The 13653-nt window shown below is 54.7% G+C and overlaps 1 protein-coding gene across 2 annotated transcripts; it reads right to left on the bottom strand.

Annotated features, from left to right (window-relative positions):
* Positions 1 to 2918: 2918 nt before the first annotated feature.
* SAPCD2 (suppressor APC domain containing 2) lies at positions 2919 to 13400 on the bottom strand (the record flags this gene model as incomplete). Of its 2 annotated transcripts, XR_014591457.1 has the most annotated exons (7): positions 2919 to 3341; positions 5440 to 5653; positions 6512 to 6625; positions 7119 to 7217; positions 7332 to 7478; positions 11502 to 11635; positions 12995 to 13400. XR_014591457.1 is itself a non-coding variant. In XM_083875845.1 (6 exons), the coding sequence occupies 6 exons, from the start codon at positions 13398 to 13400 to the stop codon at positions 5525 to 5527; spliced, it is 1029 nt and encodes a 342-aa protein (XP_083731971.1). In that variant the 3' UTR covers positions 2919 to 5524. The 2 variants fall into 2 exon arrangements, 1 of the variants encoding a protein (XP_083731971.1); XM_083875845.1 differs by having other exon boundaries at positions 2919 to 5653.
* Between the last annotated feature and the right edge of the window lie 253 nt (positions 13401 to 13653).

Genomic DNA, 13653 nt, shown 5'->3' with positions numbered 1-13653 from the left:
AAAATTCTTTCTGCTCAAAGTCCCTGAGAAGGGCTGAAGTTAAACCCTCAGCAGAGAAACAGTACATGAGTGTGAAATTTGGCAGCACCTGGTGGTGCAGGCAGCTTGCCAGGGGCACTCAGCAGCTGCTCATCTCGTTTCTGAGGAGCAGACAGTGAGATCAAGATCTCAAACATACTTGCATCAGGTGCTGGAGGAGCTGCCCAGGCTGGCGAGTCCTCAGGAGAGCTGACATCAACCCAGGTGTGCGAAGCGTCTGTCAGAACAGACATGGTCCTGCCTGGTGTGTATCAACCAGACAGGAGCTGGGCAGAGGCTGTGTTGCAATAGGACATGAAATAAAGATGTCAGAAGGCAGTAGAAATCAAAAGGCATTATTTACAATTCATTCAGCCCTTTTATAACACACTGTGCTAAGAGGGCACATTATTGGTCCATAGGACTGAGACCTCTCCCTTTGAGTAACAGAAATAGGAAACAACACCTGCTGTTATGGGAAAGGAATAAAAGGAATACTGTTTACACAAGGTTGTTTTGGGAAAAAGAAAAATTGTTGAGCTAGCTCTTCTCAAGCTCAGAAAATATTGAGTCCACAAGGCTGCTATGGGTGAGCATCCACATCCCCCTTCCAGTGCATCCCCCTTTTGCTCTAGTCTGGTCCCCATCCTGCCAGGAGGACATGGTGTCTTTGGGACTGCATTGGCACGGTCTGGGCAGTCAGGGTCTGTAGAGTGCCTTGGTGAGAAACCACCAGAGGCTGTCCCTGTGTTGGACCCACCACCACCCAAAGCTCAGCCTGCCAGAGTGAATGAAGGGTCCTCTGGGACAAGAGTAAAAATGACTGCATAGCCCTGCAGATCCCAGTTCAGTGGAGAGGGAGGGGAGGAGGTGCTCCAGGTACTAGAATAGAGATTACCTGCAGCCCGTGGGATTGACCATGAAGAGGCAGCTGTGCTTCTGAAACCTATGGAGGTCCATGGTGGAGCAGATACCCACCTGTGGCCCATGGAATATTCCACACCTCTGCCTTCCCATGGCAGGAGCCTGCTCAGCCTCTGAGGGCTGGTTTGAGTGCCAAACTGGCACTGGAAGCCTGCTTGGCTGCCAGTCTCCTACCCTCACCTTGTCATGCAGGAAGGCTTTATGTGCCTTGCTAAAGGATTCAGCTTCCCTTTCCAATACCCTGCACATCTCTCTTTGGAAGCAAGCCCCACGATTGGCAATGTCAGTTCTTCTGTGGTTAGGGGGTTGCAGGACTTCCCCAGCCCAGGGTCAAGAAGAGCTGCCAGGCAGCTGCCACATCCCAGCCACTTCCAGCCAGAGGCAGGAGAGCTTGAGCCCTGTGCTCGGGCTCCTCTCAAAAATCTGCCAGGACCATCACTCCTGAGAGGCAGGCAGAGGATGGACACCAGGTTCTGTGGCTCAGCAGTGGGTTGCATGAGGAGAGATCTTTCCAGTGTTTGGAATAGCTTGGGTCTCCTGGGAGTCACTGGACAGCTCACCAGGGGAGCAGGCACTTGCTTAGGCTGCTAGCAGTAGATTTAAGCTTTCAGGTGAGATCTTTATAGGTGCAAGTTCCACTTGTTTAAAAAATAACATCAGAATCCACATTCCTTGCTGGCACATATCACTTTCAGCAAATAAACCTGGGAGCAGCCAGCAATAACACAGCTGTGATATTCCCACTGTGCCCTCCTGCCACCCAGCGGTGTCCATGAATGAGGAAAGTGACAGCAAACATATGGGACACTTTCCTTGAGCCCTCTCCCTGTCTCCAGCTGTCTTCAGCTGGGGGGTGTCCTGAGCCAGCCATGAATTTCTGATTTTTACCCTTCAGTAGATCCCTCTTCCCTGTACTTTTCAAAATCCGTCTATTGCAGTGCAGGCAAACCTCCAGAAGCATCATCCCTTATCAGGGAGCTACTGCACCCTAGTACTGGGAACTGCCTGCTTTAGGATGGGTTGGATCTGGCTTCTACTTTCACTTCATGCACTGGAAGAGCTGGTGGCTCCATCCCTCTGAGTTTGCAGGCCCCCCCAGTTGTATCTTCTCTGGCTGGAGGTCCCAGTACTGCTTAGACAGAAGAGTCCTTCCCACCAGAGTTTCCCAGGGACCCTATGACCATGTGATACATCCTGGCAGGGCTCAGCTGTCCCTGCTGCCCCATGTGCCACTGCACCACCCTGGTGCATCCCAGGGGGCAGGATCAGCCCCCTCATAGTCCTTGCTGCCATGCTGGTTGTTCCTACAGCTAGCTCCCACATCACATCCCTCCTGGGGTGAGCAGGATATCCACCACAGAGGAGAGGCATGCTGCTATCCTATAGGCTGGTCTAGACCTCTGGGGTTTTCTCACCAGTTATGTACTTTCCATTGCTTTTAAAAATAAAATCCCAGTAATAAAAAACTTCAGCTAATTTTATCCCCAGCCTGTTTTTCCCAGGCTGCTGCAGGATGAGGTTAACTGTGCAGCACCAACAGTGCTCATGTGTCCAGGGTGTCTGGGGGCATTGGAGGGGAGAACACTGAGCCCCAGCAGTTGGTTGGTTGCCCATGGAAGCCTCTTTCCTCTCTGCCTTGCTGGAGAGCCAGGAAAAAGAGGGGAACAGTTTGGTGTGGTGAGAGCAGGGCCATAGTGCAAGCAAAACCATGGTGTGACCAGGATCACAGTGTGAGCAAGGATACATGTGACTATGGACAGTGTAACTTATGAGCATGATGTGAACAGATACAGGACAAGCATGTACATGGCGTGACCACAGTCAGTGTGTGCACAGATACCATGTGCATGTCCACAAGACAGCCTGGCACAGCATGTGCATTTACAGCCACAGCTGTGCTGCTGTGCTCCTGCCCTTATGTGTGCCCTAGGGAGAGGATTTCTCCAGTAGTGCCTGAACCCCCGGGCATCTCCCAGAGCACTACCATGGATACTGGCACAGCAGTGCCTGTAGCAATGTTTCCCCATCCATCTGTCGCTGGGGGGAGTCATTAGCACACTCACAGGCAGTGCTGGAGCACCCGGCAGCTGTTGAGCTGTGGCACTGGTCAGCCAAGATGGATTATCACAGCCTGACACTGGCACAGCTTCTGGAGGTGTAGACAGATGAGGCTACAGCACTTGGAAGGGGTGCAGGTGGCTCTTCCTTTTCCCCACAGCAGGGGACAGGGGATCCTCAGTCCCTGGGAAGCCCAGAGGCGAGGGGAAAGGACATGGAAACTTGTCCACACGCAGAGACCCCCAGGGTCTTTGTTTGCTCACCAGATTGCAGCTTCAGCTTCCCCTGCACTCTGAGAGACAGGACAGTCAGGGACTTCAGGGCTGGCAGCAGTAGATGGGCTGATTTAGGAAAAGAGACAGAAGGATAAATTAAATAGGTCACCCCACTTTATTATCCCTACAGAGAGGTAATCCTCATAAAAAGGGTCAGTTCTAATTAAACCTCAGGCAGAACAGGCATTGGACACCAGAGGAGGCATCACAAAAAGGATGGCAGGCACTGATGCCCAGGGGACAACTAACACCCAACTCCTGCAGAAAGGGAACATGACTAGCCATGGCCTTGCTGCTCCTCCTCCACCATCTCCCTGGCACTTTGCTGATCCCCACTCCAGCTGCAGGCACAAGGGCAGAGCAGGGATTCATGCCTTGCAGTGAGCTTTAGCTCAGGATCGATCTCAAAGAGAACGGCTGGATGGGACAGAGTCCTGACAGATAAGAACAGGAGTGAGAACAGAATTGGCCTGCATGTGTCAGCTCAGGGCAGAGTCAGCACCTTCTGCCCAGCTCAGTGTCACACATCACGCCTGGAGAGTCAGAGCATGAAACAATTCCAGATTGCACTACATGAGATCTCCAGTGAAAGTATGTCCTGAGTTGCAGTGTAGGATGTACACAATTTATTCTATCACCATTTTCATGGACTGTTGAAACCAGGTGGGGTAGTGTTCTTCCCAGGTCCTTCCTTTGGGCTATTTTCTGCTAATGGCCCATCAATGCCTTGCCCAGGACTCACAGGGAACTCCCTCCAGGAGCTCTCTCTGTTTAATGGGCCCTCAAGGACCCACTTCACGACTCATTATCCCATTGGGAGATGCTCCACCCAGGCAGAGGAGCTGAGCATTCCCACCTGGATATCATCTGGGATCTGGGAACAGTACGAGTTAACCCTTACTCACTGGATTCCCAGAGGACCAGAGCTACCAGACCTTTCTACAGGATCACTGCTTCAGGAAGAGCCCCTCACCTGGACTGCTCCCACCACCCTGCTCAGGTTCTATTCTGACTCTGTCAGTGATCTTTTGTATTATTGCATTTATTTTATTTTACCTGGGTTTTTTTTCTTTCTTCTTATTAAATTGTATTTTTGACTTGGAGCCTCTCACTCATTTTGCTTTCAAACCATGACAAAGTACCATGGATACCAAATACCAAGCCACAGGCAAATGTCATTCAGATTAAGCATCATCGAGCTGGGTGGGAAGCAGAAGGAGTCCTGAGATGTGCCAGGACCCATCTTAAACCACCATCCCTCAAGAGAGGGTGCTGCACTCCTTGCAGAGCAGTGCAGCTCACAGTCAGGATGTCATCCCTGGCAGGAGCAGCCATTTCTCCGTGTGGAGATGTGCACAGGGAGGAGCCTGTCAGCCTCCGCTCTCTCCCACACTCAGTTAAATACAAAACCAAGTTTTAAAGCCCCTCTGTGAGGTCAGGCTGATGTGAGCATCCTCAGGCTATGGAACTTCACTGCTCCTTTTACAGTCATCCTGAAAAGAATCTGATCCTGGCAGACACCAGGAAGTATTTGCCAGGTCAAGCCAAATAAAGGGTGAGGTTTCTGTCTCAACTTGTCAACAGCCCAAAACAGCAGCTCAGAGGTGTAGGCTATCTTGGTTTGGTCTATGGCTTATTCCCTACAGGAGCCTGCAGACATGTAAACAGCAACTATGGTATCACTACCACGACAGAGGGGTTGCCATGAGGACCACCAGACTGGCCACTACAGGGCCAGGACAGTGTCTCTGGCAGGCAGAACACAGGGAGCAGAGAGGGGCCCGGCCTGCCTCCTTGGATTTCCAATCTCGTCTTCCAACACCAGGACAAGCAGGAGCCAGCACCCTCTAAGGGCCAGGCTTGTCTGGAGATGCTGGCTGGAGTGTTGAAGATGCATCACTTTTTCCCAAGAGCACCCAAATTCCAGCCTAAGTCAGCAAGGGGACAGCAGCTCACCCCACACAGCCAGCAACCATGTCTCCCACATGCTGGGGGGTCACAGGGTTGGGGACAGCATCCCTACAGCCCATTTAGAGACAGGAAAGGAGCAGCTTGAGAGCAGCATGACTGATAAGCCATCAGCAGGACAGGGATGCTCCTCAAGAGGGGTCCCAGCTTCCTCCCACAGAGATGCCACCAGCAACCGCAGACCTTGAGACAACACCTGGAGCAGTGGGTGTGAGGAGTCTGGGGCAAGAGTCCCTTGAAGCCCCCCGGGAAGTTTGGGAATGGGACAGGGGAGGCATATGCTAGATGAAGGTGGAGTCCAGCTGGCTCATCTCATGGTTGTTGTGGGCACGAGCCTCAAAGAGTTGCTTGATCAGGGCAGATTTCTCCTGCTCCAACTGGGTGATGTGCTCGCTCTTGTCAGTCACCTCCTGCACAAGACAGGGGAGGAAAATACTGGTTAGAGGAGGAAAATGCCGACAACTGGTGTGCTGCAAGTAAAATTTCATAGACCCACACAATCACAGGCTTTGGGTAGAAGAACATTAAAGCCCATCTCATCCCAGCCCCTAACCATGGGCAGGAACACCTTCCACTAGATCAGGTTGCTCCAAGACCTGTCCAACCTATTCTTGAACACTTCCAGGGATGCGGCAGCTTCTCTGGGCACCCTGTGCCAGGGCCTCACCACCCTCCCAGGGAGGGATTTCTTCCCAGTATTCCATCTCACCCTGCCCTCTGGACATGGGAAGCCATTCCCCCTTGTCCTGTTTATCCAGGCCCTTGTCCAAAGTCCCTCTCCAGCTCTCAGATTGCCCATAAAGTGCCTTTTAGGCACTGGAAGGGGCCCTAAGGTCTCCCTGGAGCCTTCTCTTCTGGTGAACACCTCCAGCAGTCCCAGCCTAGCTCCAGAGCAGAGTGACTCAAGCCCCCAGAGGATCTTTGTGGCCACGTGCTGGGACAGAAACCATAGTAGTGAGCCTGGCCCTGGAAGTCTATCTCTTCCCTGGCAGCCCCCAGCTGCAGCCTCTGTACTCTCTTGTGACAGCCATTTGTCAGTCTTTTCCCTCTGTCAGGAATGCCCCATCCCTGCCACTGACTCACCCAGGAAGCAGTTGGAGACAGCTGGGTCTCCATGTGCAGCCCACATACCCTTCTCTGGGATGACCAAGTCTGGTCAGGCTGAAGGAACAGTTCCCACTGCCTGTCATTCCTTGCCTGGTCCCATCCCATCCCCTCCCTTTCCCAGCACCCCCAAGGGCATTTCCCCCACCCCTACCTCCGCTCACCTTGGTGAGAAGCCGATTCTGCTCCTTCAGCATGTTGATGACTTGCTGTGAGCCTGTGGAGGCTGGAGATGTCACAGGGACCAGCCTGCTAAGGGCTGAAGAGGGGTTTGCTGTCTGTAGAGAAGATGAAGGGATGAGACACTGAGCCTCCTACCCTGTGGCCCTTCCCAGCCCTTCTTCAAGGCAAGATGTTTCTATGGCACACAAAGAACTGAGAGAAGCCCAGCAGAGGACTAAAGTCCCAGCACAGACCATCACAGGGTCTCCAACCCAACAGGCAGAATGGGGAAGCATTCCTGCCAGTGTGCCTGGTTCCTGCCCAGCAGGACAGTCAGCTCTGAAGTGGCTGACTCAGCATCAGAGGAGGTTGAGCTCCTTATTTCCTTGACAACGGGTGTACCTTTTTTGAGGATCTCCCTTAGTCCCCTAAAGCATCCTCCAGCCCATTTCAGGACTAGCTGTGCTGTCCTCTTGGCTGTCCCCCATCACATTCCCCAAGCTGGGGGAAACTGGCAGCTCCAATGTCAACCCAGCCACCAACAAGGGGGGGTGGGTAGAATGAGTCCTAAGATCACACAACCTCAAACTGCTGATGTGGTGTTTTCACCTTGCCAGCAATGGAAAGAAGGTCATTCAGGCAGCGGTTCACCTCCTGCAGCTTGGGGACGAGGCATCCCAGGTGGCTCTGGCCACCTTCAGGAAAATCCTGCAGGATGGGGAAGAAGAAGAAGCTGGAGGTTACAATGGGGCCAGCTCCAGGTTCAGCCACCTCTTAGCCCTGTTCTCCAAACCCACACACAGCCAGAAGCCCCAGACTCACAGCACTGGTTCTCTTATTCCCCAGGAGCCGCTGGTGCTCCTGCATGAGCTGGATGCGCTGGTGGTACCATTCTCGAGCCCGGTCTATAAGCTCCAGGCCCTGCAACAGGAAATCCTTCTCCTGTTCCAGCTCCTTCATGTACTTCAGCTGCAGAACAGAACACAAGAATGTCACTTGCTCCCCACCAAGGCTTTGTCAAGTCCCAGGAGTTGGTTTCTTCATGAGCTGTGGGGATGTGGACACAGACAAGAGTTTCAGCCCTTTTTCACCAAAAAAAAAAAAAAAAAAAAAAAAAAAAAAAAAAAAAAAAAAAAAAAAAAAAAAGCAGGATAATGATTGCAGCCTGAATGCTGCTTTACAAGATTTTTGGAAGATAAGTACTCCAGTTTGGGAGAACCAAAGTATGTGAAGGATGCTTGGGTCACCTCTACCCTCCAGCTCACCATTGTAGGTGCAGGTTTCTTCACCTATTTACCCAGGGAGGCAGCAGGAGCAGTGCCTGCAGCTGCCCCCGGCTCCCCCCTTTGGGGTGTGAGTATCAGCCCCAGAACAGATACACCTGGATTTCAGTGAGCACTAAGGAGTCAAGCTCACTGTGCAGGCTGGAAGTCAAGGAAAAACTGCAGCCCTGTTTCCCCAGTTTGCCTCATCCCTGGAGGTGCACAAAGCTGAGCAGAACATAGCACACTACACCTCCCTGCAGAGGATCTCTGCCAGTTGCTCAGGCTCCAGCACCAGTATCACCTGGAGAGCAGTGGGGGGCCTTGCTGTGCACAGGGAGGTGCTATGAGGGTGCCTGGGGGTCCTGCTCCCAGAGAAACCCCTTGGAATATGCCAAGCAGGACCCAAGACAGCTGCAGAACACGGGGGCTTGGCCACACCCCTAGGAGATACACAGTCCTTATTCCACTTATTCCTTTGCCCCTGCTGCCCCTTGGCACCATGCCTCCACCGGCAATCAGAGATGGAGGAGAGGGGACATCCCTGGGGAACACAGCAACTGACGCAGTGACCTGTTCACTACTCTCACCCTTGGAGTCCACGGCCCTTCTCCACTTTTTGATACCAGGTTGATCCCCCAGCTCCCAAAGGCATGAGGAACTTCCTGCTGTCGCCATCCTGCTGAGGCCACCAGCTATAGTTCTTCTGGGGGCAGCGACCTTCCCTAGCAAGTTGCCTCTAAAGAGGCACCTCAGTCCAGGTGGTGCAGGCACCCCGGTGCAGTGATTTCAGCTCTACTGTGATTTCAGCTCTATTTATGATTTCAGCTCTATTGTAAGGGAAAAGCCCAGCTCTAACCGGGCTTTTAACCCAAAATGGCTCTCCCTGGTGAGGGTGATCTCACGTGACGCAGAGGAACCACTCAGGAGCCAAAGCTGATCTCCAAGAATCTTCTTTATTCCATCCCCGCCGACGACTTGAAGACCCCAAGGCGATCAGTCAGCGGGATTTTATACAGTCACACAAAGGGGCGGGGTTTCATAAACAGCCAATGGGATTAACGGTTGAGAAAAGGAACCAACCAGAGGCTACATTAATAAACAAATTAGGGGATTGAAACTTGGACCAATCAGGGAAAGACCTGAAACCAACCAATCAGGGAAGGGATTCAAAACGGGCCAATCAGGGGACAGAACTGGGGTACAAAGCAACATCCAATCAGAAACAAGACAGTTAAGGTACCAGGAAGTGTTTAACTCGGTTAATGGGGACTGGCCAACCCCTCAGGGAGCCGAGTCCTCCAGGGAAGTGCCGGACACACCACCCCCTCTGCAGCACCCTCAGAGGCCTGGCTCCCCACGTCCTGCCTCACTGTCTCTGCCTTCTTTACCACAGCACAGCCTGGCCTTCACTCACAGCATAGCCTAGGTTCCACAGTCTTCTCCAGGCACCAGAGACTCTGGTAACCCAAAAAATGCTGGATGCACCAGAACTTCCTTCTTTGGAGAGCATCAGGAGTGGTGCAGCTCAGAAATGACCCTGAACAGAACCCTGTGGACAAGTGGCACCAGATGGCCTTCTCTGGGCCATCAGCATCTCCATGTCCCCACTGCCACCCCCAAAACCTCCCTGCATCCCATACTTGCCACCCATTACACTACGGCTGCTCTTGCTCCTGCTGCTCCTGGAAATGCTTTTTGCAACACAACAACTCCCCCTGCACCTTCCTCCAATGGCCCAAAGGGACATACCTAGAGGAAGAAGTGCAGAGCCTTGGTGCTGTTGCTGAGGGGCATGAAGAAGGTGCTGTATGTGGCAAGGACCCCCACCCAGCTGGGGGTGCAGCCCACTGCTGCCTAGCCTGCCCTCCTCCCACAGGGCTTGCTGGCCAACACAGAGACTGGAGGGAGAGGGAGCATCCCACAAAGCAGAGGGACACTGCCAGCCCTGCCAGTGTGGGACAGGCAGCATCTTGCCAGGATGAGACACTTGGGGCAGGAGAAGCACAAAGCACTGGACTTGGCTGGTGCTCAGTGGCTGGTAAAAGGGAAGGGCAGAGCTGTGCCCTGAGATTTCTACAAATGACAGTGCTCCACCTCTCAGGGAAAGTCTCATCCCAGCCACCATCGTGGCCATGGGGAAATCAGGCCAACAGATGAGGCACTGGCTGGAAAAACACCAGCTGAGTGAGTGGGCACCAAGATGAGATGGTGCGAAGGGTCCTGGGGCTGCAGCACAGCCTCCACAGCTCTGCTCCCTGCTCAGAAGGAACCAGTCCTGCTGCACCTTGGGGCACAGGATGGGCACCAGTGCTCCCATTCCTCATGGGCTTTAGGTAAATTAGTCTAATGACAGAGTTCCTTGTCCCTTGGGAGCCCAGCATCAGGGCAGGGAGGGGTAAGGGAGGTGACAGTACAAAGATCCAGTCCTTGCTGGACTAAAACCTGTTCCAGCTGCCTCTGTAGGCTGGAAGTGGCACCAGTGCCTAAAGGCTGTGCTCAGGGTGTCAGGGAAGGCTGAGACACCCCTTCTCTGGGGTCAGAAGCACAGAAAGACAGTGCAGCACTTGGCAACATATAGGGAGATGGAAGGAAGGGACATCCCCCTCCCACTGCTCACATGACAACTTGTGGGAATAGAGACCAGGGCTGGGGACAGACATGGTGGTCACCACCCCCCTCACAAAGCAGCCTGAGCTTGGGACCTTGAGATGTACTCCAGCCCAGAGCTGCACACACAGGTAAGAGCCTTGACAGGGAAGCAGAGACCTTCCTCTCTCCAGTCAGCAACCCCCAAAACCCCAAGAAGCAGAGTCCTCAATCTCAGACACACAGAGCTACATTTATCACTCCCTATCAGCACCTCCCAGCAGAGACCCCTCGCACGGCTGCAAGCCCAGCAAACTACCTGCACAAACATCCCCTCCCCCAGGCTGGCAGCAGGTCATGTTGTGTCCCCCAAAGCCAGCGACAGGCTGGGCACCATTGGTCAGGCCTGCTGGGCTGCAGGAGTGGGGTGATACCAGGGTGCAAGGAGTGAAAATGCAGTGGTGACAGCACCACAAAGAACTTATCCTGCAGGCTTGGTCCTGGCTCTCTGCCTAGGACAATTTAGCTTGAGCCTGTGGGCAACATGTCCAAGGCAGCAACTCCATTCCACCTGGGAGCAAAGAGATCCCTTTACCCAGGCAATTTGATCCAAGCCTCTCCACTCAGCGGTGGAGATCCCTCCATCCTGGGCTGCCTGGATAAATTCAATGTAGATTTCTCTGCTTTGCTGCCAGAAAGTCAAGAGGATCTGCATGTTTGAGCCACGATCTACACAGAACACCTGAGAGGAGACATAGCCTGGCCCCACTGCTTGCCAGCACAAAGAATACCTGATCCTCGCTGGGGTGCTCTAAAGGCCCAGAGATCCATCTATTCCCACATCTCCACTTTTGTCTTCCTCTTCCAAGACCTTGCCCATGGGGAAGGCAGCCAGCACACTGGCTTCATGGGCTGACCCCACTCTGGGGGAAGGCATCCAGAAAGTACCTTGGAAATAATGGCAGAACATCCACATACATCAACAGACCTTCATATCCAAAATATCAAGATTTGCCTGATGTCCCACAGCTAACATGTGCAGAGTGGCCTGAGAGGAAGCCAAAGCCCAGAGATGGTGTCAGCAGTGAGGGATCCCTGCAATCCATCTTCCCCTTCATGGGAGCCCACAACACTCCCTTACCATGCTGAAGTCCACGCCATTGGTGATGGTGTGTCTCCGGTGTTCTGCACGGCCCCTCTGATGCCTCCGAGTGTCCCCAGCCCCCGGGTGACCACTGTCTCCCTGGGACTGCCCAGCAGACTTTGCATCACCACCTGGAACAGAGGAAGGCATGAGGCCACAAGCTACTTTCAAGAAAATCCTCCCCAGGACCATTTCTGTGAGATGATCTGCAGGGCAGTCTCTCTTAGGGAGAGACTGAGCAAACCACCAGCCTGAGCACCTGCTCCTGTTTTTGTCCAGGCAGCACAGGTGTCAGAATAACTGACTCAGTTGTGCCAGGCTAGCAAGAGACCTCAATGTCATCTTCTGTAGAGAGCAAGCAGCTTTCAAGTTAAGCTGGTCCAGTCCCAGCTGGGGCAACTAAACCATTAGTGATATTGCCTGCCTTCATAGGACACCTAGCTTCCACTCAGGTGCGACCAGATCTGCCAGGAAACCAACTGAAGACAGCTCCTGCTTGGTGATGGACTTGGCCATGTGGATATCCAGCCCAGACACTATGTCTACGATGCAACCATAAAGTAAATCAGGCTGTCGATTTTCCAAAATTTTATTAAAACCCCAACATCCTATCTTGCAAAAGACTAATCTACTACAAACATGTAGTGCTGATGCAAATCCACAAATAACCTATTTTTGAAGATTAAGTTCATACTGGCAGGTTCCCGGCTGGATCAGGCACCTCCTGCCCGTCAGAAAGGGAATTCCCTGGGCACCTGCAGTCAAGTCCATACAAGCCCCACACACTGCCTGCCCTCACCAGAAACCCAGCTCCAATCCACTGCTACCGAGCTGGGAGAACAGCCCCCTGACACCCCCCTGTCCCAAACCACAGCCTCGGGGCAGCCGGGGCGCAGCCAGCACATCCCCAGGCCAGTCTGGGCAGCAGCTCCTGCCCCTCCCTTCCTGCCCCAGTCCCAGCCAAGTGCCCAGTGCACCCTGTGCCGTGCCACCCTCACAGTTCTGCAGCTCACCTGCTCCCTGCACACAGGTTTCCTCAAGAGTTCCTTTCCCAACCCGGCTTTTCAAGAAGAGCAGCAGGGAGCTGGCAGGCGGTGGCAGGCAGCTGGGGAAATGCCTCTAACCAGGACAGCGCCCGGGGTAGGTCAGGACAGACTCCACGCCAGGGGACAACCACAGACAGGTAACGGCAGAGCCCTTAGATGATCAGCGCTATAAACAGCCCAGGGCATGGCCAGGGGAGCGCAGCCCCGGGCGGGCAGCGGCGCTGGGATGGATATTCTCACCGGGATGGGAGTTCAGTGAAGCCAAACCAAGACCAACAGAAACTCCAGAAGTTTCACCCCGGCCCTGCGGGGGGTCCGAGCCCGGAGGAGGGCACAGGGAGCGGGGTGAGCCGGGGATCCCATCCCGACCCCCGAGAGCCGGCCCCCGGCCCGGAGCTGCCGTCCCCACGAGCCCGAAGCCGCCGGTCCGGCCCCGCCACTCACCGCGGCCTCGGGGCGCGCCGTGCCCCGGGTCCCTCTGCCGGGCGCTCTTCCCCCGCCGCTCCTCGGAACAGCGAGGGCTCGGCGGCTCCTCCGCGCTCCGCCGTCTGGCGCTGCCACCCTCCAGCGGGAGCTCGGCCCCCGGCAGGGCCGCCCGCAGCCCCAGCACGAACCTCTCGAAGGTGAGGTACCCGCTGGCCGGCGCCGCCCGCCGCAGCCCCTCCATCACCCCGGCGGGCACCTCCTGCGCCTCCGCTCCCCGCCAGCGCGACTCGATCTCCCGTAGGTGCACGTAACCCCGCCGCCGGTCATCCAGGATATCGAACAGAGTCCGCAGGCTCTGCAGGAAAAGCCGGGGAAGCCCCTCGGTCCCGGCGGGGACAGAGCGGTCACCGCGCTCCGGGGCCATCGCCGCGCTCCGAGCGTTACTCCGCGCTCCGCCCCCCGGCGCCTATTGGCTGGCGGCCGGGAGTGCCGTGCTCCCATTGGCTAGCGGCGGGCAGGCGCTCCGGCCATTGGCTGAGAGGTAGCACGGCAATTTGAGTTGCCCGCCACGCCCTGGGCCGCTCCTTCGGCGGAGGGAGCCCAACCCTCCCCTGCGGAGCACGGACAAACCCAAACCCTCCGCCTTCTTCCCCCGCTTTGTACACTGAGGATGATGT

Source organism: Zosterops lateralis (genome assembly GCF_965231275.1).
Source record: "Zosterops lateralis genome assembly, chromosome: 20".
Classification (NCBI taxonomy): Eukaryota; Metazoa; Chordata; class Aves; order Passeriformes; family Zosteropidae; genus Zosterops; species Zosterops lateralis.
This window is presented reverse-complemented; position numbering and strand designations above follow the sequence as displayed.